This window comes from Bufo gargarizans, chromosome 6 (genome assembly GCF_014858855.1).
Source record: "Bufo gargarizans isolate SCDJY-AF-19 chromosome 6, ASM1485885v1, whole genome shotgun sequence".
NCBI lineage: Eukaryota > Metazoa > Chordata > Amphibia > Anura > Bufonidae > Bufo > Bufo gargarizans.
This window is the reverse complement of record NC_058085.1, coordinates 187,228,282-187,253,232: the sequence shown is the minus strand read 5'-3', so window position 1 is coordinate 187,253,232 and position 24,951 is coordinate 187,228,282. Positions and strand designations below refer to the sequence as shown.

The window sequence follows — 24,951 nt, the reverse complement described above, 5'->3', positions numbered from 1 at the left end:
CATCTGTCCCTGTATTCTAAACACTGGAAAATGGCAGAATGGCTGACGTATTTATAGGGCTGTGACCTCACAGGGCTGGCTGCTGATTGTCTGCATGCAGGCATGTCAATCAGGGTGATCCCACCTTCCCAGAGTTCCTTGCCCCATGTCCTCAGTCCTCACACGTGTAGCCACCATTTTAGGAAAATTGCAAATCATTAACACGAAGCGAGAGGAAATTTGCATTAGTTGCAAATCAAATTTTTCCAGAAAATGTTATTGAATTCCACTTGTCAATTCCACTTCAATTCGCTCATCTCTAGCTATGACCATAGGGCTTTAGGGAAATTTCTCAAATGTCTTAGAGACATATCAGAAGTTTGAATAATAGGATCCCCACTAACAATTACTGAATGATGCATAGGTTTGATTTTGAGCTTGGAGCTTATAGATCCCTGTTGGGATAATTGTTGTGGGCCACTTAAAGGCGTTGTTCACCCTTGATGTGCTTTTTTCAGACCCCACAGCTTGGCTGTACCCCAGCTAGTGAGCATACTTATCTGATCTCCACTTCTAGGATCCTCTTCCATCACTCCTTCTCAGGTGTTGCAGATCCCGGGTCTACCCACACCAAATTCCTGTTTGACACGCCAGTGATGTGTCAACAGTGTGTCATGTGACTCAGTGACAAAAAGGCTTTGGGGATCAGGTAGGTATTCAAACAAAACAATGGCTGATCTTAGGGAGACCAGCTACAGAAAACACTGTGAAGCCTCATTTAAGAGTCTCGACACAGCAATCCAAAGTGCAAAGCTCCCTGGGAAACAGTAATATGAAAAATAATTGTGGAGCCCCAGTTATGGGTCTTCAACACAATGAAAGTCAGCTATCCCTCAAAGGAAGGAAAACCGAGCAAAAGGGTGTCCCCATTACAGAGATCACCAAATCCACAATATTAAGTGGCCCCTATGTCAAGATCCCGCTCTTTTACATGCTTTAAGGATGTGACGGGGAAGACCTAAGCCAGTCAGGTAGGTATGTCCACCACCGGGGGTCCGACCACAATGGGGGATCTGATAAAAAGCACACCAAATGTGAACAACCCCATTAATATCAAAGGAAAAGATTTTCAAATTAAAAGATAAAAAAGAAACAATGCTCACTGACCCTCATTACTGAGATCTGCTGACTAGAGATGATAAACTAATCAAATTCTTATAAAATTTTTAGTTGCATTGGAATTTGGGTTTTTGGTGATCTAATCTGGGTAAATTATGGGGAGAGGGAGAGAGAAATAATAATACTACTAGAGAGAAACAATAAAAGTCCTAGGAGACCTCAGAGTATCATATAAACAAATATTTGGAGCACTTTCGATTCGGGTAGAATCAATTTAGAACCAAATCTAATTGGTTGACCAATTCAGCCGAATTGAAACTAATTTTCAGCAATTCTCTCATTTCTACTGCTGACATATTAAAAACAAAAAAGTTACTTTAAATGACTCAAGTAAAATAAAAAGATTTGGACAACTTGGGAAAAAATATATATTAATCATCCAACATTAATGAATATTATACTTAAATGCTGAAAAAATTTAATTACAAACATGGGCTTTATTATAGGGGGTGATGTAAAATGGTTGTGGTAGCCCGAGTGGCCCAAAAGTTCTTTCATGGCCATATAAAGATAAAAGTAATAATTGTGTGTGAACTTCAGGGACCCTCTAACCCATTTTGCGTTGGGCCCCAGGAGCAGCAATGTATGCCATTGATGTTAATGCAAGATAATGTCAATATAATTTCAGAGTGGCCAAAAAACTTTCACGGTATGGTAGAAACAAAAATGTAACAACAGCCTTGACAAACACTATATAGAAGTATATTATAAATTATATTAGTGCAATAATATGCCTACTGCATTGTATAGATCATAATGGTGTGCTGTAATTTGCCATCTGTTCTTCTTCTAGCACAACAATCTGTAGGCTGATGCCATATGAATCACTGAGAACCTTCTTCTGACCCCACTGAGATTCCAAATGATATCTTCAGTCTTAATGCCATCATGTTGACAGTTCAATCACTGATTTTGCTAAGTCTGACTTCTAAATTATAATTAAAAGCGGATTTAAATCATCAAGAAGAAACTCAGCATATGTTTTACAAGTGCTCAATAATATGCTGAATTAAGGAACCATTAGCAAAGTGCGGACCCAGGAAGACAGATAAACACCAGGTGTAAGGTATTAACTGCTTCAGACTATTTAATGAGCAATGACTTTTCACAGTGACAATTTATCTGTTCTGCTCTAGGGCTGGATTTGAACAATATGGCTGCCGCATGCTACCAAAACCCTGCCTACCTGCAGTGACTAATGGATCCATGATTTTGCGGGAAAGAACAAGGTATTGGTTGCAAAATGTTTTAGACAATGGTCACTACAGGAGGGTGGGGTCCTGAGTGCATGCAGCAACCGCCAATGTAGACCTGACCTAAGGCTGTCTGTATACATCAAAGTGGATGTGTATATATATATGAATGTATATTTAAAAATATACATAATATATGTAACATCATTATAGCGCTATATACAGTCAGGTCCATAAATATTTGGACGTCGACATAATTCTAATATTTTTGGCTCCACACACCACCACAATGGATTTGAAATGAAACTAACAAGATGTGCTTTAACTGCAGGCTGTCAGCTTTAATTTGAGGTATTTACCTCCAAATCAGGTGAACGGTGTAGGAATTACAATAGTTTGCATATGTGCCTCCCACTTGTTAAGGGATCAAAAGTAATAGGACAGAATAATAATCATAAATCAAACTTTCACTTTTTAATACTTGGTTGCAAATCCTTTGCAGTCAATTACAGCCTGAAGTCTGGAACGCATAGACATCACCAGATGCTGGGTTTCATCCCTGGTGATTGTCTGCCAGGCCTCTACTGCAACTGTCTTCAGTTCCTGCTTGTTCTTGTGGCATTTTCCCTTCATTTTTGTCTTCAGCAAGTGAAATGCATGCTCAAATCGGATTCAGGTCAGGTGATTGACTTGGCCATTGCATTACATTCCACTTCTTTCCCTTAAAAAACTCTTTGGTTGCTTTTGCAGTATGCTTTGGGTCATTGTCCATCTGCACTGCGAAGCGCCGTCCAATGAGTTCTGAAGCATTTGGCTCAATATGAGCAGATAATATTGCCGAAACACTTCAGAATTCATCCTGCTGCCTTTTTCAGCAGTCACATCATCAATAAATACAAGAGAATTAGTTCCATTGGCAGCCATACATGCCCACGCCATGACACTACCACCACCATGCTTCACTGATGAGGTGGTATGCTTAGGATCATGAGCAAATCCTTTCCTTCTTTATACTCTTCTCTTCCCATCACTCTGGTACAAGTTGATCTTGGTCTCATCTGTCCCTAGGATGTTGTTCCAGAACTGTGAAGGCTTTTTTAGATGTCATTTGGCAAACTCTAATCTGGCCTTCCTGTTTTTGAGGTTCACCAATGGTTTACATCTTGTGGTGAACCCTCTGTATTCACTCTGGTGAAGTCTTCTCTTGATTGTTGACTTTGACAAACATACACCTACCTCCTGGAGAGCGTTCTTGATCTGGCCAACTGTTGTGAAGGGTGTTTTATTCACCAGGGAAAGAATTCTTCGGTCATCCACCACAGTTGTTTTCCAAGGTCTTCCGGGTCTTTTGGTGTTGCTGAGCTCTCTGGTGCGTTCCTTCTTTTTAAGAATGTTACAAACAGTTGTTTTGGCCATGCCTAATGTTTTTGCTATCTCTCTAATGTTTTTTTTTTTTCCAGCCTAATGATGGCTTGCTTCACTGATAATGACAGCTCTTCCGATCTCATCTTGAGAGTTGACAGCAACAGATTCCAAATGCAAATAGCACACTTGAAATTAACTCAGGACCTTTTATCTGCTCATTGCAACTGGGATAATGAGGGAATAACACACACCTGGCTATGGAACAGCTGAAAAGCCAATTGTCCCATTACTTTTGTTCCCTTAACAAGTGGGAGGCACATATGCAAACTGTTGTAATTCCTACACCGTTCACCTGATTTGGATGTAAATACCCTCAAATTAAAGCTGAAAGTCTGCAGTTAAAGCACATCTTTTTCGTTTCATTTCATTGTGATGGTGTATAGAGCCAAAAATGTTAGAATTGTGTTGATGTCCCAATATTTATGGACCTGACTTTAAATACTAGAAACTATGCTGTTTTTAGACATATCTGTGAGCTCTCACTCTAACTAGTGAGATCCAACTGATAAGAGCTGCAGGGGAGAAGAAATTAATAATTTATTTTAAAAACCCACAGGAACAAATGCGAATTTCCTCTCGCTTTGTGGTAACGAATCACAATTTTCCTAAAATGGCAGCTACACATGTTAGGAATGAGGACATGGGGCAAGGAACTCTGGGAAGGCGGGATCACCCTGATTGACACGCCTGCATGCATCCAATCAGCAGCCAGCCCTGTGATGTCACTAGCCCTATAAATACGGCAGCCATTTTAGATTCTGCCATTTTCCAGCGTTCAGAGTGCAGGGACAGACGTGTGAAGGCGCTAGGGACAGCAAGTGGAAAAAACGATTATTAAAAAAAAAGACAGAAAAAACAATTTATAAGTGCAGGGAAAGAATAGGAATCATTTCACAGCTTCTTAGTGCAGGGAGAGACGTCAGAAGGCGCTAGGGACATTGATAGGAAAGTGATTTACAAGTGCAGGAAATGATTACAGTATTTTTCGCCCCATAAGGCGCATCGGTCCATAAGACGCACCTAGGTTTTTGAGAAGGAAAATAAGAAAAAAAAAATTTTGTGCTTTTGGTGGGGTTTGAACTAATGGTGGTCTGTGGATGACACTATTATGGGGGATCTGTGGATGGCACTGTTAGGGGGGGCATCTGTGGATAGCACTGTTAGGGGGGCATATGTGGATGGCACTGTTATGGGGCATATGTGGATGGCACTGTTATGGGGCATATGTGGATGGCACTGTTATGGGGCATCTGTGGATGGCACTGTTATGGGGATCATTGTGGAGGCATCTGTGGATTGCACTGTTATGGGGGCATCTGTGGATGATATATAGCATCTTATCTAATGTGTCATCCACAGATTCCCCCATAACAGTGTCCCTGTGTAGTGAATGGGGGCCGGCATCTGGTTCTGTAATGGCAGCGGGGCCCACTGCGCATCCGCCGCCTGCTTCATTCATAAAGTGGGTGGAGCAGGCATGTGACGTAGTGAGCTAGAAGTTAGTAGTAAGTAGTACAGCGCTGGATTTAAGAGGATTTGAATACTTTAACAATACCCACAAGTTAGATATGATTATACTAAAGTGAGCGGGGCCCGGGGTAGTAGGATACAGTGACTCCACCAGGCCCCGCTGCCATTACAGAACCAGATGCCTGCCCCCAGCCCCTCCTCCCTCTCAGCCATACACCCGACAGTCGCAGCATTCGCCCCATAAGATGCACTTTGGGGGGAAAGTGTGTCTTATGGGGTGAAAAATACGGTATTTGGGGATCCAAATTAGACAGCTCTGTCATTCTAGCTTTTTGTTATTGGGCTGCAAGTGTTATGTAGAAAAGTTTTTAGTGGTTTATATCTTAGTATCTTATTCAGTACGACAAGAAAAATATATTCTCTGTTCACTTCTGCAGTTATTTCTGTTGAAAGTGTATAGGGGCGTATTTCAGTACAATAAGAAAAATATATTCTCAGTTCACTTTTACAGTTATTTCTGTTGAAAGCGTATATGGGCGTATTTCAGTAAAAAAAGAAAAATTTATACACACTGCACTGTTGCAGTTATTTCTGCTGAAAGCGTATAGGGGCATATTTCATAAAAAAATATATATATATATATACGCTCTTCACTCGTTAAGTTTTTTCTGGTCAAAGCGTATAGAGTCGCATTCTAGTACAACAAGAAAAATATATTCTCAGTGCATTTCTGCAGTTAATTCTGGTGAAAGAGAATAGTGGTCTATTTCAGAACAAACAGAAAAATACATTCTCAGTTCACATCTGCAGCGGTTATATGTGTTGAAAGCATGGATGAGAGTCAGCAGGGTGGCAGCCATGGGAGGTCGGGAGCCAAACGTGCCAGGGGTAGAGCACCTGCTTTGCAGCAGCCTACCTACCCGGGAAGTAGTGGTGCAGGGGTTCACGGAAGTAGCGGCGGTAGCAGTCAGCCAGTGCAGCAGTTATATGTGGTAAAATCTTTATTGAAGTATTTCGGTCGAAAAACAAAATTTATTCAGCAGTCAGCGCTGCAGTTATACGCGGTAAAATCTCCATGATGTCTCCATGATAAATCTGTAGCATGTGGTCCCTTGTGTGGCTTCTACACACTTTCAAAATCATCCTTCAGCGGAGCGAATAGATACCGGTTGACCAGGACACTCCCTGACATTCCCAGGAGCTGCTGTCGGGAGCAGCGGTTCATTTCTGAGATGTCCGTATAGTGGGGGAGGGAATCTGAACACCTTCTCCATCTCCGTTATATGTGGTAAAATCTTAACTGATGTATTTCGGTCGCAGTTATATGTGTTAAAACCTTTTGGGATGTATTTCAGTTGAAAAACTAATTTTATTCAGCGTTCAGCGCTGCAGTTATATGTGGAAAAATCTTTTGTGACGTATTTTGGTGGAAAAACAAATTATTTTCTGCGTTCAGCGCTGTACTTATATGCGGTAAAATCTTTATTGATGTATTTCGTTGGAAAAACAAATTGTACTCAGCGTTCAGCGCTGCAATTATATGCGGTAAAATCTTTTGTAACTTATTTCGGTGGTAAAACAAATTGTAATCAGCGTTCAGCACTGCAGTTATATGTGGTAAAATCTTTTGTAACTTATTTCGGTGGAAAAAAAAATTATTCAGCGTTCAGCGCTGTAGTAATATGTGGTAAAATCTTTATTGAAGTATGTCAGTCGAAAAACTTAATTCATTCAGTGGTTAGCGCTGAGGTTATATGCGGTAAAATATTTAGTGACATATCTTGATGAACTTCTCCACTCTTCAGGGCTCAAAGCTATCTTGACACTTTGGCTTGTCATTGTCTGTCACTACTAGAGGCCTGTTCATGCCAGGTAGGTTCCCCCAGAAGTGTCTTGGTCAATCGACACTCTGTCATTGTGCCATTCTGTGGCTTCCTCAAGCTGCTGCCACTTCCACACTCTGTCATTGTGCCACTCTGTGGCCTCCTAATTCTGCTGCCATGTCCAGACTCTCTCATTGTGCCACTCTGTGGTCTCCTCCTGATGCTGCTGCTGCCGCCTCCAGACTCTGTCGTTGTGCCACTCTGTGGCCTACTCATGCTGCTGCCACCTTGAGACTCGGTCATTGTGCCACTCAGTGGCCTCCTCATACTGCTTCCACCTCTAGACCCTGTCATTGGGCAACTCTGTGGTCTCCTCATGCTTCTTCCACCTCACCACTATCTCATAGGTCCACTCTGTGGACTTCTCATGCTGTTCCGACCCTTCCCCACTTCATGACTGGTCCACTATTTTGGCTTTTGGCATGGCTGACATCATCATTTATTTGACACTTCTTCTGATCTGTCAGTAGGAAGGAAAAAGGAGATGCACAACATGTCTGTGTAGCAGCTTTAAGGCCTGTATGGGCCCATCAGAATTGGCCTATGAATTGGTAGCCAAAAGCATCTCTGTTTTGGATCTACTCCTGTTTTTTTTTTTTGGGCATTAGCAATACTGATGGATTACTGACCAAATGCTGACCAAGTGAAGGCGGATGCTCCACAGACATTAATTTTTGGGGGTTTTATTGTTCTGACAGATTGGAGGAAGTGCAAAAAAATCAGTAACGTCAACACAAACTTACTGCTCACACCCTCTCCACTCCGGGGGGCTCTACTTGTATAAGCGTTTAATAGAACAGGTTCTGTAGACATCTATGTGGAATCTTAGGGCTCTTTCACACCTGCGTTATTGTCTTCCGGCATAGAGTTCCGTCGTTGGGGCTCTATGCCGGAAGAATCCTGATCAGGATTATCCTAATGCATTCTGAATGGAGTGAAATCCGTTCAGGATGCATCAGGATGTCTTCAGTTCCGGAACGGAACGTTTTTTGGCTGGAGAAAATACTGCAGCATGCTGCGCTTTATGCTCCGGCCAAAAAAAACTGAAGACAAGGCCAGATCCAGAATGAATGCCCATTGAAAGGCATTGATCCGGATCCAGCCTTAAGCTAAACGACGTTTAGCTTTTTTACAGTGGTTACCATGGCTGCCGGGACGCTAAAGTCCTGGCAGCCATGGTAAAGTGTAGCGGGGAGCGGGGGAGCAGCATACTTACCGTACACGCCGGATCCGGACAACGCAAGTGTGAAAGAGGCCTTAATGACGCTAACATCTACCTGTAAGGCTGAGTTGATACTTGAGTTATTTGGTCAGTTTTGGCCCCATGACTGCCCAAATAAGTGGTGTGCAGTGATTCTAAGAGCGACACCTATCATGTGCGTGTCATACTGACTCACAGTATCGTTTCACTACCAAAGCTATGCGTGTTACTGCAAGGTACAGTGTTCTACACCCCAGGCTCTCTGCAGCCCGGAAATAGCAGTTCTTTAACGCTATTCACCGCAAATAAATTCAGATCGTATCGAATTTTGGAAAAACTCGCTCATCTCTCTCTGCTCATGTTTAACACAAAATTAGCAGTATTGTTCTATTTCACGGGGATGCAAAAGAAAATGTTGACTGGCCCTAGTTTGTATTGGCCTATTACATAGGCACTGTAAAGTGAATGTGGGAGCAATGATTGCTACCGCAGGGAGATATGCTGATAATAATCATACAACTTTCATTCTGATTAAAGAAGCAAATCAGCCGAAAAACTAGAGTTCATTTATCGGCCGATTGGCAGCACGATTATACATGCCAGTTATCAGGAATGAGTGTTCCTATGAGCACTTGTTCCTAATAATTGTTCCAAAAATCTTGCAGTGGTGACATTTCCTTCTATCTTGCCTCCTGTTCATAAATGAGCATGCTCCTTCACATGCTCATTGGTTATTGCCACCTCCTGCCCCCAGTTATAGGTTATATCTGTGCACCAGGCACCATGCAGCAATCAGTGAGCTCTTATGAGAGCGGGGAAAGCACTCATTAGTTAACCTTTTAATGACCCTAGACATCAAAAATAGTGTACATTGTTTTTCTCATGACTGTTTATGCAGAAACACATCTCCAACAGTGGTGACCAGGTGCTCAGTCTGGAACTTCCTGGTTCCATCGGTATTGCATACGGAAGACACCAAAGCACTTCATCCAGAACAATAAACCTTTATTCTTATAAACATGGACAGTGACGTTTGAAGCTTGAAAAAGATTCAGCAGGGTCGCTGTCCATATTCATGTGAATACAGACTTATTACTCTACATGAAGTGCTGTGATCTCTTCTCAGATGCAGCTGGAAGAGCGTATCTATAGAGGCTGCAAAGTTAGCAGTTGTACTTGGGCCCTAGGGCCTAAGCGGAACATGCTAGCATTATACATGGCACATGCGGGGGGGGATGCTATAACACATTTTGCATTGAGCCCCAGAAGAATTAAGTAATGACTCTATGCAGCAAGGAAACTAATTATCAATCTGTACCTTGCCGTGAGGCTGGAGTGAAATGTCAGGATATGCTCATGGAGCCTTCAGAAAGTACATAGCCTTGTATTATTCTGCTGTCTACTTGGAACATGTCACCGCGACTTGGAATAAAAAGTTAATGGTTATATCATAATATTAGAGCTGGTGGAATAGCTGGTGACATGTACAGGAAGCTGCATCTTGGTTACTTGTGTGTAGGATTTATTCATTCTGGTGTGTGCCATTATTCAGATTAAGCAGAACAAAAAATGTCCAATTTGAAAGGAAATTAAGGAAAATAAACTTCCCTCTAACAATAGCTAATTACAAATATTGCTAATTGCTGTTTACTGCAGTGGAAGAATCAGGGCACTCCGCCAAGTGCATTAATAGGCTTTTAACATATGCTTGGAGCAATGCTTATTTGCCAGCATGACTGTCAACAGGCTATGCTTTTTTCTAACTCTTTTAAATAGACCTCCAATGGTTAAAGACCACTGTAGATTAAACTACCAGCGTCAATATAATTCCAGTATTCTGCCAAGATATACAAAAGTACTGAGGTTTGTTGAGGACTTATACAAGTGGCAGGCATTTAACTATATCACGGTTACTTGGCACCTGCCAGAGGTTCCTTAGAAGTCAGCACCAACTAGAGATGCTACAGGAGAAACTCGAAAAATTTGAATATCGTGCAAAAGTCCATTTATTTCAGTAATGCAAATTAAAAGGAATTTTTGAAAATGTTCAATATTCTAGGCTCAAAGTGTCACACTCTAGTCAGTTAATTAATCCATATCCCCTGAGCAAAGGGGACCTGAGATTGTGACTTTGGGGTTTCATAAGCTATAAGCCATAATCATCCAAACTATAACAAATGAAGGCTTGAAATATCTCGCTTTGCATGTAATGAGTCTACATCATATGTTAGTTTCACCCTTTAAGTTGGATTACTGAAATAAATGAACTTTGCACGTATTCTAATTTTTCGAGTTTCACCTGTACTTTTAAGGGCACATTTACACAGTTCAACTGAGTAGGCACATTTGAGGAATAAATTGTTCATTCCCGATAATTGCATGACCGTCAGTGGAGGTGAAAGCTGTATTTACATGTATGGGGACTGTATGGGGACAAGGCATTGGAACTGCTATCGCTCATCCCCATACAGATTCATTATTTCTGGGCAGCAGATGTACCTATTTACACAGGATGATCTGCTGCCCAGAAATGATGATTTTCATGTCGAAATTTAGTGACCAGGGGCACCAATACTTCGGTCGATTATTAGGAACAAGCATTCAAAACATTAATTTCCAATAATCAGACGGATAATCATTCCATGTAATGGGACCTTTAGTCTAGGGATGGCGAACCTGCTTAAAGACAAAGGCCAGCAAAGCAGTCATCAAATTTCAGCCACAAGAGCACCGCCTGTGAATAGTTGTTCAACAAACCTGGCTTCTTTGAGTGGGGGGCTTGGAGAAGGGGCCAGGAAAAAACAAAAATCAAGGGTTCCCAATGATAAAAAGGTCTGGGAATCTCCAGTTTATATTTTTAGTCTCATAAAAATCATAGTGAGAACTTCTAGCACAAAGCTTTCCCTATGGTACCAAGGTTAGGAAATTACAATGTTAGAGAGTATGAACTATTTAATTTGCTTTTACTGGTGTTATCAATAAGCTATTTTAATAATAGGCTTGATAATAGCTTTAGGCTGGGTTCACACCATTTTTCTAGTGAATCAGGCTAAGCTGCAGTAACAGGCATAACAGGCACAGGCCATTGCAAAGGGTGGCGCTATTTCTGAAAAAAAAAAGACCCTCTTTCTTTATCTGAGACAGAGAAGTAGACATCTGCCACCAAAAAGGGAACATTTTAATTTTTTTTTATTTTGTTATTAAACGGGCTGTTTGTACAACCGGCTCCCTTCCGTTTACCCATAGCCATATATGTCACTGTCATTATTAATGCCGTCCTGGCATGAAACTGCTTGAAGGGATTTGGATACAGTCCTAAGAGACCCTGGAGTGTCATACATGACTTCAGGGAAATTAAGGCACTTTTGATTCTGCATTCGGCTCCGAAACAATTTTTTTTTAAATTTGCTCATCTCTAATTACAACAGATGCAGTAATGTGGTTCAGTGGTTAGTACTGTTGCCTTGCAGCATTGGATTCCTAGATTGGAATCTGACCAAGGACATCTGCTTGGAATTGGCAAGTTCCCCCATGTTTGTATAAGTTTTGTCCACACTCCAAAAACATGCTGAGAGGTTAATTGGCTTCTTAGGAAAACCTGACCCTACCACATGTTGGGGAATGAGCCCCTAAATAGCAGCTGCATACCCTCCTGCTCTACAACTCTCTATATAACAAGACTTAGTAAGCTGTACTTTGTGTCCTTTAAAGGGTTTCTACCACCTCATTTTGACCTAATTAGCTCTCAGACACTAGCGGTCAGACATTCACTGCGCATGCACCAAATACAGACGCGCAGGCGCGAGAATTTGTTGACTGGCTGAGATGGAGACTGGCATTCTAGAGGAGATGGACGGGCTTGACGGACGAGCGGGGCGGCATACAGTGTGAGTAGACCGAGCCTCTAGGTACTCAAAAGACGCCCCCGTAGCACCTAGTGGCTCATTAGCATATCAATATTTCGTTTTTTAGTGAAACGGATCCACACAAAGGTCTGAAAATAGCATTGTTAGGTAGGTCAGACACTAGCAGATCGCTAGTGTCTGAGAGCTAATTAGGTCAAAATCAGGTGGTAGAAACCCTTTAAGTTGAAATCACATTACAAATGTTTTCTGTTCTTGTAGCTAAAGAAGTCTGAAGTGTTCAAATAATAAATGCTTCTTGTCAGACAAGAAGTCCTAATTTCTAGAAATATTGTAAGGAATAACTAACCAAAAGGTGAGAAAATAGGATTACCTTTTGCGTAAACACATTCAGGGCCCAATTACATGACCGTATGTTCACCGTGCCCGTGTTGTGGACCGTCAATAGCAGTCCGCAATGCATGGGCACTGGACGTCTAAATCCCATATTGTGGTGCGGACCCACTGACTCGAATGGGTCAGCGATCCACAAACTATGGCAAAAGATAGGACTTATCCTATCTTATGTGGTGAAGTAACATGGATCCAAAAGCCCATAGAAGGACTTTGAGTGTTTCCGTGGGCTTCCGATCCATGTCTCCGCTCCACAAAACATGTCCTATGTTTGGCCGTATCTTGCAGATTGCAGATCTATTCAAGTCAATTTGTAGTCTGCAATACAGGCATGGAGCCCTTATGTTTGTGTGAATGAAACCTCAAGGGATTGTCCCATCTCGCCATTACTAAGGTGAGACTGGACTAAGACCCACCTAGGGCTGAAACGATTACTCGATTGAATCGAGTAATTTGACACAAAAAAATCCTCGATGCAAATTTTTTGCATCGAGGATTCGTTTGTGTCATGTGACCACGAATCGGGAGTGAAGCGCTTGCTATTACTTACCGCACCGCGCTGCACTTTCTTTCTGATACATCATCAGGTCATAGTGTCCCGACGCTGTGTGACGTCAGGATGACAGTGCAGCTTGCAGAAAAGATGGAGGAGCTGTGGAGTTGCGCCCCTACAGGAAAGGTAAGTACTGTCACTGGGGACATGGCTAGGAGGGGAAGATGGTGGCACTAGGGGGCAAGCTGATGGCACTGGGGGCAGTTGGTGGCACTGGGGGCAAGCTGGGTGCAGCTAGTAGCACTGGGGGGCAAGCTGGTGGCACTGGGGAGCAGTTGGTGGAACTGGGGGGCAAGCTGGTGGCATTGGGGGCAAGCTGGTGGCACTGGGGGCAGTTGGTTGCACTGGGGGGCAAGCTGGTGGCACTGGGTGGCAGTTGGTGGCACTGGGGGCACAGCTGATGGCACTGTGGTTTCAGCTGAGGGCACTGGGGGGCAACTTATGGCACTGGGGGCAGCTGATGGCACTGTGGTGGCAGCTGATGGCACTGTGGTGGCAGCTGTTGGCACTGGGGAGCAGCTGATGGCACTAGAGGGGAAGATGATGGCACTAGGGGGGCAGCTGATGGCACTAGGGGGGCAGCTGATGGAACTGGGTGGGTAAGAGCTGGAGGCACTGGGGGAACGGAGCTGACGGCACTGGGGGATAGTGGAGCTGATGGCACTGGGGGAAACTGAGCTGATGGGACTGAGGGGAACGGAGCTGATGGCACTGGGGGGAACGGAGCTGATGGCACTGGGGGGAACGGAGCTGATGCACTTTCGCTGATCGGACAGGGGGAACAAAGGGTGTTGGGGACGGATAGCAGGGGGTCTGATGAGTTTTTATAAAGTAAAACAGTCTATTAATTTTTTTTTTAATTGCTCAATTAATCGTAAAAAATAATTGATAGAATACTCGATTTAAAAAAGAATCGTTTACTGTAGCCCTAGCCCCAACCACTAAGCAGTCACCCACCCCACTGTTTTAGCAACTCCTACTGCATTGCATGGGAGTTACAGAAGTAGTGTAGCACAGCAAGCTATGTTGTTTCTCAGTGAGGGAAACAGCCTAGTTTGTGTGTTATGCTGCTTTCACAGCTCCCATGTAATGCAATTGTAGCTACTGAAACAGTGGAGCGCCAGGCCATGCCACGGTTTCCCAGCCACTTGGTCATCTCTACTGATGAGCGAACCGAGTTTTGAATCCTAGATCTGAAATTGCTTTGCTCAAAACTTTAATGCTTTACAGAGGTCCGTCTCCTTACATCATTTAAATGTCCGGCCTCCGGCGAGGCAAAGTCAGTTATTCTCGAAGTCTCATGAGACTTCGGTGAATAACTTCAGTATTTGATTTTTAAACTGAAAAAAAAAATAAACAATGCGCCATTTGAGCTTGCACCAGCACATGCATGATATTTCAGGGCCAGTCAAGAGGACAGTGAGAATGCCTGGCCCTGTGCCTCAATGGGAGGGAGTGACTAAGGGGGAAAGGTGGTGGTGAAACGGTTCTCCAAGGAGCTAGGCCTGCCCCTCGGTGCTTTAAAAAAACGAATTAGCAAAAGAATAAAAATAAAGAAATTCTTGAAAACAACAAAATGGATTGCTACAAGACAGGGGTTGGTTGTTTTAATAGGGTTGATCATGGTGAAAGATGTTCTTTAGGAATCACGTGGCTAAGCAACAGCAAACATAAAGTATCCACAAAACTTGACTTCTCATTCATTATGTTCTGTCAGACGGGTGGAGATTAATCGCTAAGTGTGACTTACGATCGGTAACATGGAGATATGCAGAAACTGTTTTGTAAAGAGCATTTTGAGTAGGACATAAAACATGAAAATGGCATGCAAGTGAGTGAGTTTTCCATGTGAAAAAAAGCAACAATGTGACAAACAGGAAAGATTAATAAGGATGAACATGCAGACCAGAAATCATAATTGGCATGCCAGCAAAAAAAATCTAAATAAGTATTTCAGAAGAAAGTATTTGCAATGAATGTGTTCATGGATTTAGAACTTAAAAACAATTGGTTAAAGGGGGCACAAATTTTACAACTGGTTGTCAATTTAAAGTTCTATTGCCAGTTACTCATTGCATTGTTTGATCGATAATGTACCCTCATCTGAAATCTTTTTGTTATTTGTTTCATTCTTTGTAATGGAATTCCCTCCATTTTTGACCTTGTAATCCCCATACAGAGATGAAACAAATATATCAAAATAGAAGAAACTACTGTATACCAAATGTTTTGAGCCATTATTGTATACAGATCTACTCACACAAAGTTCAAATAAAACAGGCCCCTTGACATGCTTTTGGTTCAAAGGGGCCCCAGTTTGCTGTTATAATCTTACCCTCATCCCTTCAAACCGTGATAAAGCCCTTAACGGTCTCAAAGCTCTGAGGGTCCTAAGAGATTTAATAGGACCAAATTCGGAGAATCCCAGTGCAGTTGCTATGAGGCTTATTATAGACACCTGAATGGAGACACAAAGCAGAATCCAAACTGTTAACTCACTTTGGTCATCTCCCTTGTTACATTAATGCTGGAGAAGATGAACCTTGGACCTACAAAAAGAAAACGTTGTTATGCATTGGAAAGAAACTGCAGTCTGAAATGATTCAGAATCTGTTCAACGTGCTTATATTTTGACATTGATCGCGTGACTATGAGCATGCTCCTACGGGAACCCATCAGAATTACAATAGTCTTGAATGGTAGACAATAAAGTCAGTACTGCTACTCAATATTTTGACACTGATCGCGTGACTATGAGCATGCCCCCAAGTGAACCCATTGGAATTACAATAGTCTCGAACGGCAGACATTGAAGCAAGTTCTGCCACTCAAACTGCAGCTTCTTAACCAAAAGTAGAAAAAAGAAAAGGTTATTTCCTGTAAACAAATAATTAATTAAAGAAATACATAGAACTTTGGTGATTTTTACCCTTACCCTCATTCCTTCAAATCTGGATAAGGCTCGCAGAGGCCTCAATGCCCTCAGAGTTCTGAGAGATTTCACGGAACCCACTTGGCCTTGGCCATTCCCAAAAGTTGCTATCAGACAAGCTACTGAAATCTGTATAGATTGAATGAAATGTAAAATTATTGATCAGAGGCAAGCAAATCAAATTAGAGCCCGTCTGTTGTCTGCAGTCATTGTCTGGTCTTGTCCTTGGTTTGCATGGGGGTAAGCAGTGATTTCACAGATTAAGACGGGAGACAGACACATTTCAAAAAGTAATATACCGACGATAGTTTTAATAACCCTTTATGGATCACCAGCTGCTTAAATGCTATCACATTTGCATTGACAAGAACTCAACAATTAAGTGCTGCAGAATGATAACCACATCATAAATCGAGTACATTGAGATATACGCAGTGCTTCATCACTAGCCGGTTCAGAGAAGACCTGGGATGTGAGATTAATTCAGCCTTGGTTGTTCCGCGGGCTTAATATCTCCTTTGTAGTCCACAAATGAGCTAATCAGTGTGATTTTTGTCGGTCCCCCTGAGATAATGATCGATCCTTCTCTGCCAGTGTTTACATACCTGCTTATTTCAGGATTGTGAAAGCCAGTTGATGAGGACTAATAATGGAATTTGTGACTTGAAGCTTCAAAGCATCAAGAGTAATCCTGAAGAGTAACTGCATTGTCTAGATGATAACCTGTAAATATGCACTTTGTCTATACTGCTAATTTTTATCTTATTTATGTCAGATTCTGTTCACACCTCTTTTTTTTTTTTTTTTTTTTACTTTTTACACACATGCAAACATCTATTACACTTTTCAATACAATGAGAAAAATGTACTTTCCAAAGTAAGGCTCTGTATGGACATATTAGGCTATCCATAGGGAAAAACTAAGTGTGAACATAGCCTAATTTGATGTGGCCAAAAGCCATTGCCTTGCAAGAGCTGCATTTGAAGGCTAGTTTTATAGTATATTAAAGGCTATGTACACCTTTGGGGTAAATTTTTTAAATAACTGCATTTTACTCATTTTGGGCAATTTTTTTTTTCTATAGGTCTTTATTAAAGATATTTTGCTGTTCTGCCACAAAGGGTTAGTTGTTTGTCTAGCTGTGAGAATCATACTTTCACTTTGTGCCGGTCATCTAATAAACTTTATATATAAATTACTAAAAGGCCATAAGCACTTATTTAAAGGGGTTGTCCCACAAAAAATATTCTACAGTTTTTAAACCAGCACCTGGATCTGAATTATTTTGTAACTGCATGTAATTAAAAATGTTAAATATAACTGCTAAGTTATTTAATGAAATCTATCTGTATAGCGCTACCTGCTGTTTGTTTTTTCTTATTTCTTTGTTCTGCTCACTGAGATGGCCACACATGCTCAATTTCATCGTTCAACTGTCTCCTGAGCTGTGATAGGGAGAGCTGAGACACGCCCCCCTGAGCTGTGATAGGGAGAGCTGAGACACGCCCCCTGAGCTGTGATAGGGAGAGCTGAGACACGCCCCTTGAGCTGCAGCAGAATAGACACTCCCTTGAGCTGCCAGCTTGATATAAATCTAGCAGAGCAATGAATGGGGAGATCTCTGCTTCTAGCTTTGTTAGAGATTGTCATGTACTATATGGTGTCTGATTTTTATTTTTTTACATTAGTCATGGGATAATTTTTATAATAAAGACCAATTGAAAACATAGTTTCTAGCTCAAAATTAGTACAATGCTATAATAAAAAAAAATGCCCACAAAGGTGCACATAGCATTTTAGTTACTATATCTATGTCACTATAGGATTTAAATAGGACCTGAAATGTCTATTTTAGTCAATGTAGTTGTATACTTCATGAAATAACAATTCGGGAGCATTTTTTTTCCTTAGAACTCTGCTGTGTGATGTTCCTCTGTTATTCCTTTATGAATAAACTCCCAACTGGTTGTTACTATTCTGCTTGTGAAAGAGCAGGCACTGTTAGGATGGTGTCCGACAGTGTACAGACACACCTCCGACTGGTACCAACCATTTAATATTTTATTCATAGAGTTCTTGTAAGAATAACAGAGGAACGGCTCAATGCAGACTTCTAGGGAAAGATGATCCATTGTTAAATTACGGGATATATAAATATTTACTACAACAGACATGTCAGAAAAGCTGATGAGTCTTCTTTAATGGAAACTGACAGTAGCTAAACATTTTTAAAGATTTTTATTGGATAATAACTAATTGAATCCTATAAAACTCCTTTTAATTTTAAGGGACTCTTCCATCAATTTTAGATGATCACATGTTAGCACTTTACAAAACTTAACTCAAGTAAAGAGAGGTCAGTTTATGTGATGCTTCCATTGGGTTTCTAAGTAAATTGCACCCAAGACATATATTATATGAACCCCTTCCCATTGGAAAAACCTTCAATATGCTGAATTCCAATATGGTGGTTAAAAACGTTTTCATGAACCAATAATGCAGCCTTCCTCCCCGTTAATACTTTCACATATTGGAAGTCAATTTTCTACAAATTACACCAGATAAAGGATGTGTTCAGATTTTTGCCTCACCCTATAAATCCAATGTTACTGTGACTTGATTTGCCACAATCTATAAAGTTTATGTTCTCCAATGTGGGTTAATTTACCATATGATAGACACAAGGGAGATATTTTCCAAAATTGGCATTCCCATACACCAGTCTTAAGCCCCTGTGTGCCGGAGTGAGATGCTTCTCAATAAATCAGGCAAATCTCTGACCCTCTGTGTGCAAGAAACCAAGTAGCAGTCTTCTAGTGTGAAGGGTGCGCAACGATTACATCCGCTGCCTGGCACCATGTAGCCCTGACATGTGTGCACTGGAATGTGTGAATCTAAGACACTTTGAAGTAGCCATGGTATGGTAATTAATATTTTAACCAATATGCACAGAACCAAGAAACAGCTGTAACTTCAACTTGTTACTGGTCTTCATCAAGAAACGATTTTGTAAGATCCAGAGAGTGTCAAATCCTGATTACATGAGGGAAGGATAGTGAGGAACCATTTCATATTCTGCCATTGTCCCAGGATCTACTTCACTACAGGGACTGTTTAAAACAGAGCCCAATTCTAGTCAATGGGTGGCCCAGGACATGACTACTACCATGTTGTAACAAATATAAATGTCAATTAAACATAAGGCATATTTAAATTTATAAGATTATTATTGCTCTCTATAGTCTTACCACTCCAGACTTCTACCCAACACCAAATGTACTTTTTATTTATGGCCAGTGACAATCACGGCCTTTGGTTCTAATATATATCAAAAGGCTTTAGGTCAGACCTTCCCCTTCTTGATGCAGTCTTGGGAAGCAAAGGTGATAATCCCACTTGATCCCTGGATTTACGAATGTAAATCCCACCTGTTACACCCACTCCGAAAGCAAAGGAAACTTTAGATAAATGATTTCCCAGCTGTAGAGCTAAATGACAGCACGATCTATGTGTCACTGGAAAGCTGTTCCTGTCACAGCAGAACATACTTTCTACTCACGTCAACGCTATATCAACCTTCACCCATTACAATTCTGGACGGTTCTTGGTCTATTCAAATGTGACTAAATGGATAAGACCCTTGGGTAATTATACTACAGAGCGGCATCAGATTGAAGGTCTTGAAACCCACCAGAGAAAATGTTTCGGAAGGCCCAGCTTCTATGTAAACAGGACATCTGCATATCTGGTTCAGACACTGATTGCAAAGGGTCTCTGTGCAAGAAAAGTATGTGGCCCCTTATTATGTAGCAGTAAAACCATTGACATTAGTTAAAAGTTCTTTACTTGCAATGAAAAAGACAGTTTTCTTGATATGATGGTGGAGGAAACCTTTTCCTACTGGGCCCCTATGCACATATGGTGTATCCAGTCATCTCAAATTGACCTTTAGGGCCCTGTTCAATTAAGCGTCCATTATTGTGTCTGAGCCTAGAACAAACGGGAGGATACTCTGGTGGGCCAGTCTGACGCTGCCACAGAGTAAACCCCTGTGGGTGCTATGGGGCCTCTCAATGGTTCATGGGGGGTTCTCCCTCCATACTACTGCAACAAATCTAGCAAAAGAAAAAAAGGAACACCTTGAGAGAATCAATTCCCAGCTTCCTTATAGAGAACTGTCATCGCTGTCATTGAAGCGATTGTGTCAACGGGCACACAAATGCACATACTCATATGACACTGCATGCTACATTAAAGGAAATCTGTCACATGGGTTACCAATATGAAAGTACGACTATTGCCATGTAGAACAAAATACCTTATTTCTCTATATACCCTTCATTCTGCATTTCATTTTTGAGTAAATTCACTTTTTGTATTATGCAAATTAGGCAGTAAGGTGCCCAGAGGGGCGTTATTATCTTTCTAAGGTGCCCAGGAATGTCTCCCTCCAGTGTCCCGCCCGCCCTCAATCAGAACGCAAGCACGCCTCTCCAGGGCCAAAACTACACGCCCACACCAGCACTGTTGGCCGCTATATCATTCAGGCGATGTAACTCCACCCACAAATGCCTCCTACAACGCCCCACATATGTTGCCTACAACACCGCATACCCAGTGACACATTTGAAGCTGTTGCCCTTTGGAAGATCTGGATCACGCACGCAGTCCGCAGTACTGCACCTGCACAAGATTTCACGGCATTGTAGGGGGCAAATGTGGAACATTGTAGGAGGCATTTGTGGGCGGCGTTATATCGCCTGAATGATATGGGGGGGGGGGGGATGGGCAGCCAACAGTGCTGGTGTGGGCGTGTAGTTTTTCAGCCCTGGAGAGGCATTCTTGGGCTCTGATGGTGGGTGGGCTGGGCACTGGAGGGAGATGTTCCTGGGCACCTTGGAAAGATAATAACGCCCCTCTGGACACTTTACTGCCTAATTTGCATAATACAAAAAGGGAATTTACTCAAAAATGAAAGCCAGAAATGCAGAATGAAGGGTTTATTAAGAAATAAGGTATTTTATTCTACATGGCAATAGTTGTACTTATTGGTAACCTATGTGACTGATTTCCTTTAGAATGTTCTTTATTTTCGTCTCAGTAAGGTGATATGGTTGAAAAAGAGATTGAAATAATTAGGATGTAAACAAGCTTCAGCTAGTTGAGAGGGGATGAGTCAGACTCTTTTTGTATCCCATAAGTTGCCATAACCACCAGAAGGTGAACCGTACAAAATATTTTATGAAGCAGCTCCTAAAAATGTTGAGCCACATAAAAAAAATGCTGTAAGTACATAGTAAAAGTAATTCTTTATCCTAAACACAGAATTATCATATAGGATTAATCCAAAGTACTGAAGCAAAATGCGTAAAACATGTTTCTAGTCTGCTGCATACAGTAGCAAAACACTACAACATCATAAAGAAGGATTGACAGTGATTTAAAGCATGACAGTGATGTAAAGGTTCAGCAAAAAGGAAGATACAATACATGAGCATTATGCAGGGGAAGACTAGAAATAGGGCAGAGAAAGCATCGTGCATGAGTCGTCAGTAAATGGGCACATGGTATTGAAATCTTTTCAAAAGACAGAACATAGAAGAGGCTTTTATGGTACACATGGGAAATAGATAATTATTAAGATGTCAAAAAATGAGTGAAAAAGTAATATTAACAAATAATGGCACTCAGAGCAAGCTTTCTTTATTCTGACTTAGTATCACAGTCTTAATTAAAAACTGTTTTGAATGAAGATTGACACCCTACGAAGTCCTTTTAGGACAGACAGAGAGGTTGATCTGGTATTTTAAAGCAGGGGTTCTGACATTAATAAACAGGGAATATTTAGCTATGACCAGACAACTGAAAGCCTTGTACTATACATAACAAAATACACAGGTTAGATTTGAAGGATCATAAATATATGGGACACTAAGATGGAAGACTTAAAGAAGCACTCCCACAAAAAATGTTATACTCTAACCTGTTAGAAAGGTCCATTATGTAAACTGTAGTGACAGTAAGTTTCTTACCAGTGACTGCACTTGTGAGTTATAACCTCCCTTCTGATCCTTAGCTGTGTCATGTAACCAGCATTCTGATATCCAACTGACACAGGACAGGAAGTCAGTCACTTCTCTATTTATTTCTATGAGGCTAACATTGAGACTTCCATAGGAATACATAGAGAAGCGGACTTCCTGTCCAAACATAGGATGATATGTTATTTGGAAAGTCAAAACATTGGTCACATAACACAGCTGGGGATCAGAAGGAAGGGTATAACTCAGAAATGCAGTCACTGATAAGAAGATTACCTTAACTACAGTTTACATCATGTGCCTTTCTAACAGGTCATAGAATAAACAATTTGGCAATTCTTTAAAGGAGTTGTCCAGTTCTTTTGGACTTTTTGACTGTCAACCCCAGCCTGCTATACCTGTGGTGAAATCATACTCACCTGCTCCCCACTGTTTCATTCTGGCTCCCTTCACTTGTATTTCAGTTACCATCCTTTAAATTTTGGATGGATGTGCTCACGTGCTTTGCGCGCTGCCAATGACTGGCCTCTGCTGTGACATGTCCCCAAGGTTGGCCCATCTCAAACATTGGTGGCAAATTGCTAGGATATGCCACCAATGTTAGATAGGCACGGTCACCTATTTCCAGAACTCCCATAGAAGAACAGGGGAGTGCACTGTACAAGCTCAACCACCTCTCCATTCACCTCTATGGGAGTTCCGAGTGCCAGTTCAGCAATGCCACAGCAGTGAATTCGGCCCTGTTCACTTTGGGGGCCCTGTACTAGAGATATGTGCGGGTCCCAGAGTTGGACCCAATCCTATCTGACACTGGTGGCATATCCATTGAAGATCCTGCACAAAAGTACATTATCATGCTGGGCGGCGTGTTGACATCATACATCACCGTGCATGAGATTTTGAACGGGATCTTCAATCAAGGTGGCTACAGCAGCCTCTTCATGCTTAAATGGATGAGGTTAGAATGATTATTGTTTTTACCGCTATTTCAGGGAAAATTGATTCATTACCACGAAGCACAAGGAAATTCGGCATAGTGTTGAATCAAATTTTGCCTGAAATTCAGATCGAAGTCCACTTCGGATACTTCAATGCTCAGCACTAGTCATGACTGCAGAACAATGACAGGAGACACATTTACGTGGATACATTTAATGAGGTGACCGCATGCACCATTGCTGTTTGTTACAATGGTCAGCAGCCGACACAGGGTTAACAGGAGCTAACCAAAACTATTAACTCCCTCTATGCTGAACCCCAAAGTCAGTGACCTTGAATTGCCCCCTCTCCCACGCCCCAACATAGGATTGCATGCAATAGATTGGTGACAAGGAGCACCAAATGGAAACGTTGTCCTAGGGACCTAGGAGAACAAATGTCTAGCTTTAGCTCTGACTTGAGTTTTGATTATTAATAAAAATCATAAGAAGAAGAATAAAACTCATCAAATTATGTCGGCAAAAGCTAAAACAGCACTGAAAAACAATGGCAAAGAATATCTGATTCCAAATAGTAACAATGGAAATATTAGTTTAATAGTAATCTAATGATGTAATGACATTTATGAATTTTGCATATTGTGTTTGCTAAATAATATGTTGACTCCCTGGTGCACAATAGAGCTGAAGCAACAAACTCACAAATCCTCAGAGGTCTCATAAAGGCTGAGCAACCAGACCCTGTCATTAGTGGATTTGGAGACACAAATACCCTCATAACTGTTCCACAATCCATGTGAATTATGCTATTATGTTATAGATGTGTCTTATAGTCTTTCACAATATTCATATTGTAGTGTATAATTGTAGAAATGTAATTTATTTTAAGTCTTCAGTTATTTTAACTATACCAGCCACAATGCACTCAAGATGTAATTTCACCATATGAAAGGGACAATGGTTGACTCTTGAAGGGGTTGCCCAGAAATACCCACATTTTCACCCAGGCAGGCCCTGTGATATGAGCTGGATCGCGCAGGGCAAGGGCTTCTTTGTTTATGTTTTTACACTGGTAGGCAGAGGCTTCCGCCCAGCAGTGTATTCGGTGATGTCATGGCTATGGTGGGCGGGCTTTAGCCCTGCCCTAGCCGTTTTACAGGCTAGGGCAGCGCTAAATCTTACCCATTAGTGCCGATGATGCTAACCAGGCTCACTGCTGGGCAGAAGCCTCTGCCTAGCAGTCCCTATGGAGAACCTAGTATGTTACCAGATCTCCATAAAAAGCCTTCGCCCTGCGCTATTCAATGCAGAGCAAAGGAGAGCATAGGAGCATTAAATGCTCTAATGCTTATAGTAGGGGGGGCTGCCTGGGTGAAGATGTGGCTATGGCCGGGTTCAGCTCTGAATCTGGACAACCTCTTTAAGATTGCAACCTTCTCTTTGTGTGATCTCAATGCATTTCAATTCTCCAAGATTGCAGAAATCCACGTTCCTGCAGGTAATTACATTAGCAAAATCACTGCATAGCTCAAGTCTTAAAATTATTAAAAGTTCAGTCCAAAAACTGTACTTAGTTCTCCTGAAATATGGCCATTTTTTCTGCCTGATGTAATGTGATATCATTAGTGTTGAGCGAACCCGAATTATATGATTTTCGGTACCCGGACCTGAACCCGAACTTTGCCGGAAAAGTTTAAGTTCAAGTTCGGTGTTCGGGCATTTAATAAAACTTGTTAAAAGGCTGCAGGGCAGCCAATCGACAAGATTTTAAGCTGTGTGCCCTTAGAAAGCATCACAGGCATGGCTGTAATTGGCTGGTGCATCTTGTGACCCAGCGTCTATATAAGCTGGATCACGTGTGGCACCGCCCATCAGCTCTGAGTAGTGCAGGGACAGGAAG

General features: G+C 41.6%; 1 protein-coding gene across 2 annotated transcripts in view; it reads right to left on the bottom strand.

Moving 5' to 3' along the window:
- The window catches only part of LOC122941149 (sodium channel protein type 5 subunit alpha-like), a 245,311-nt gene that overhangs the window by 73,155 nt on the left and 147,205 nt on the right, over positions 1-24,951 (bottom strand). For both annotated transcript variants that reach the window (XM_044298180.1, XM_044298181.1), the window contains one exon: positions 16,075-16,200. In XM_044298180.1, coding sequence (XP_044154115.1) covers positions 16,075-16,200 — 126 coding nt within the window. The remainder of the gene's footprint in view (positions 1-16,074; positions 16,201-24,951) is intronic.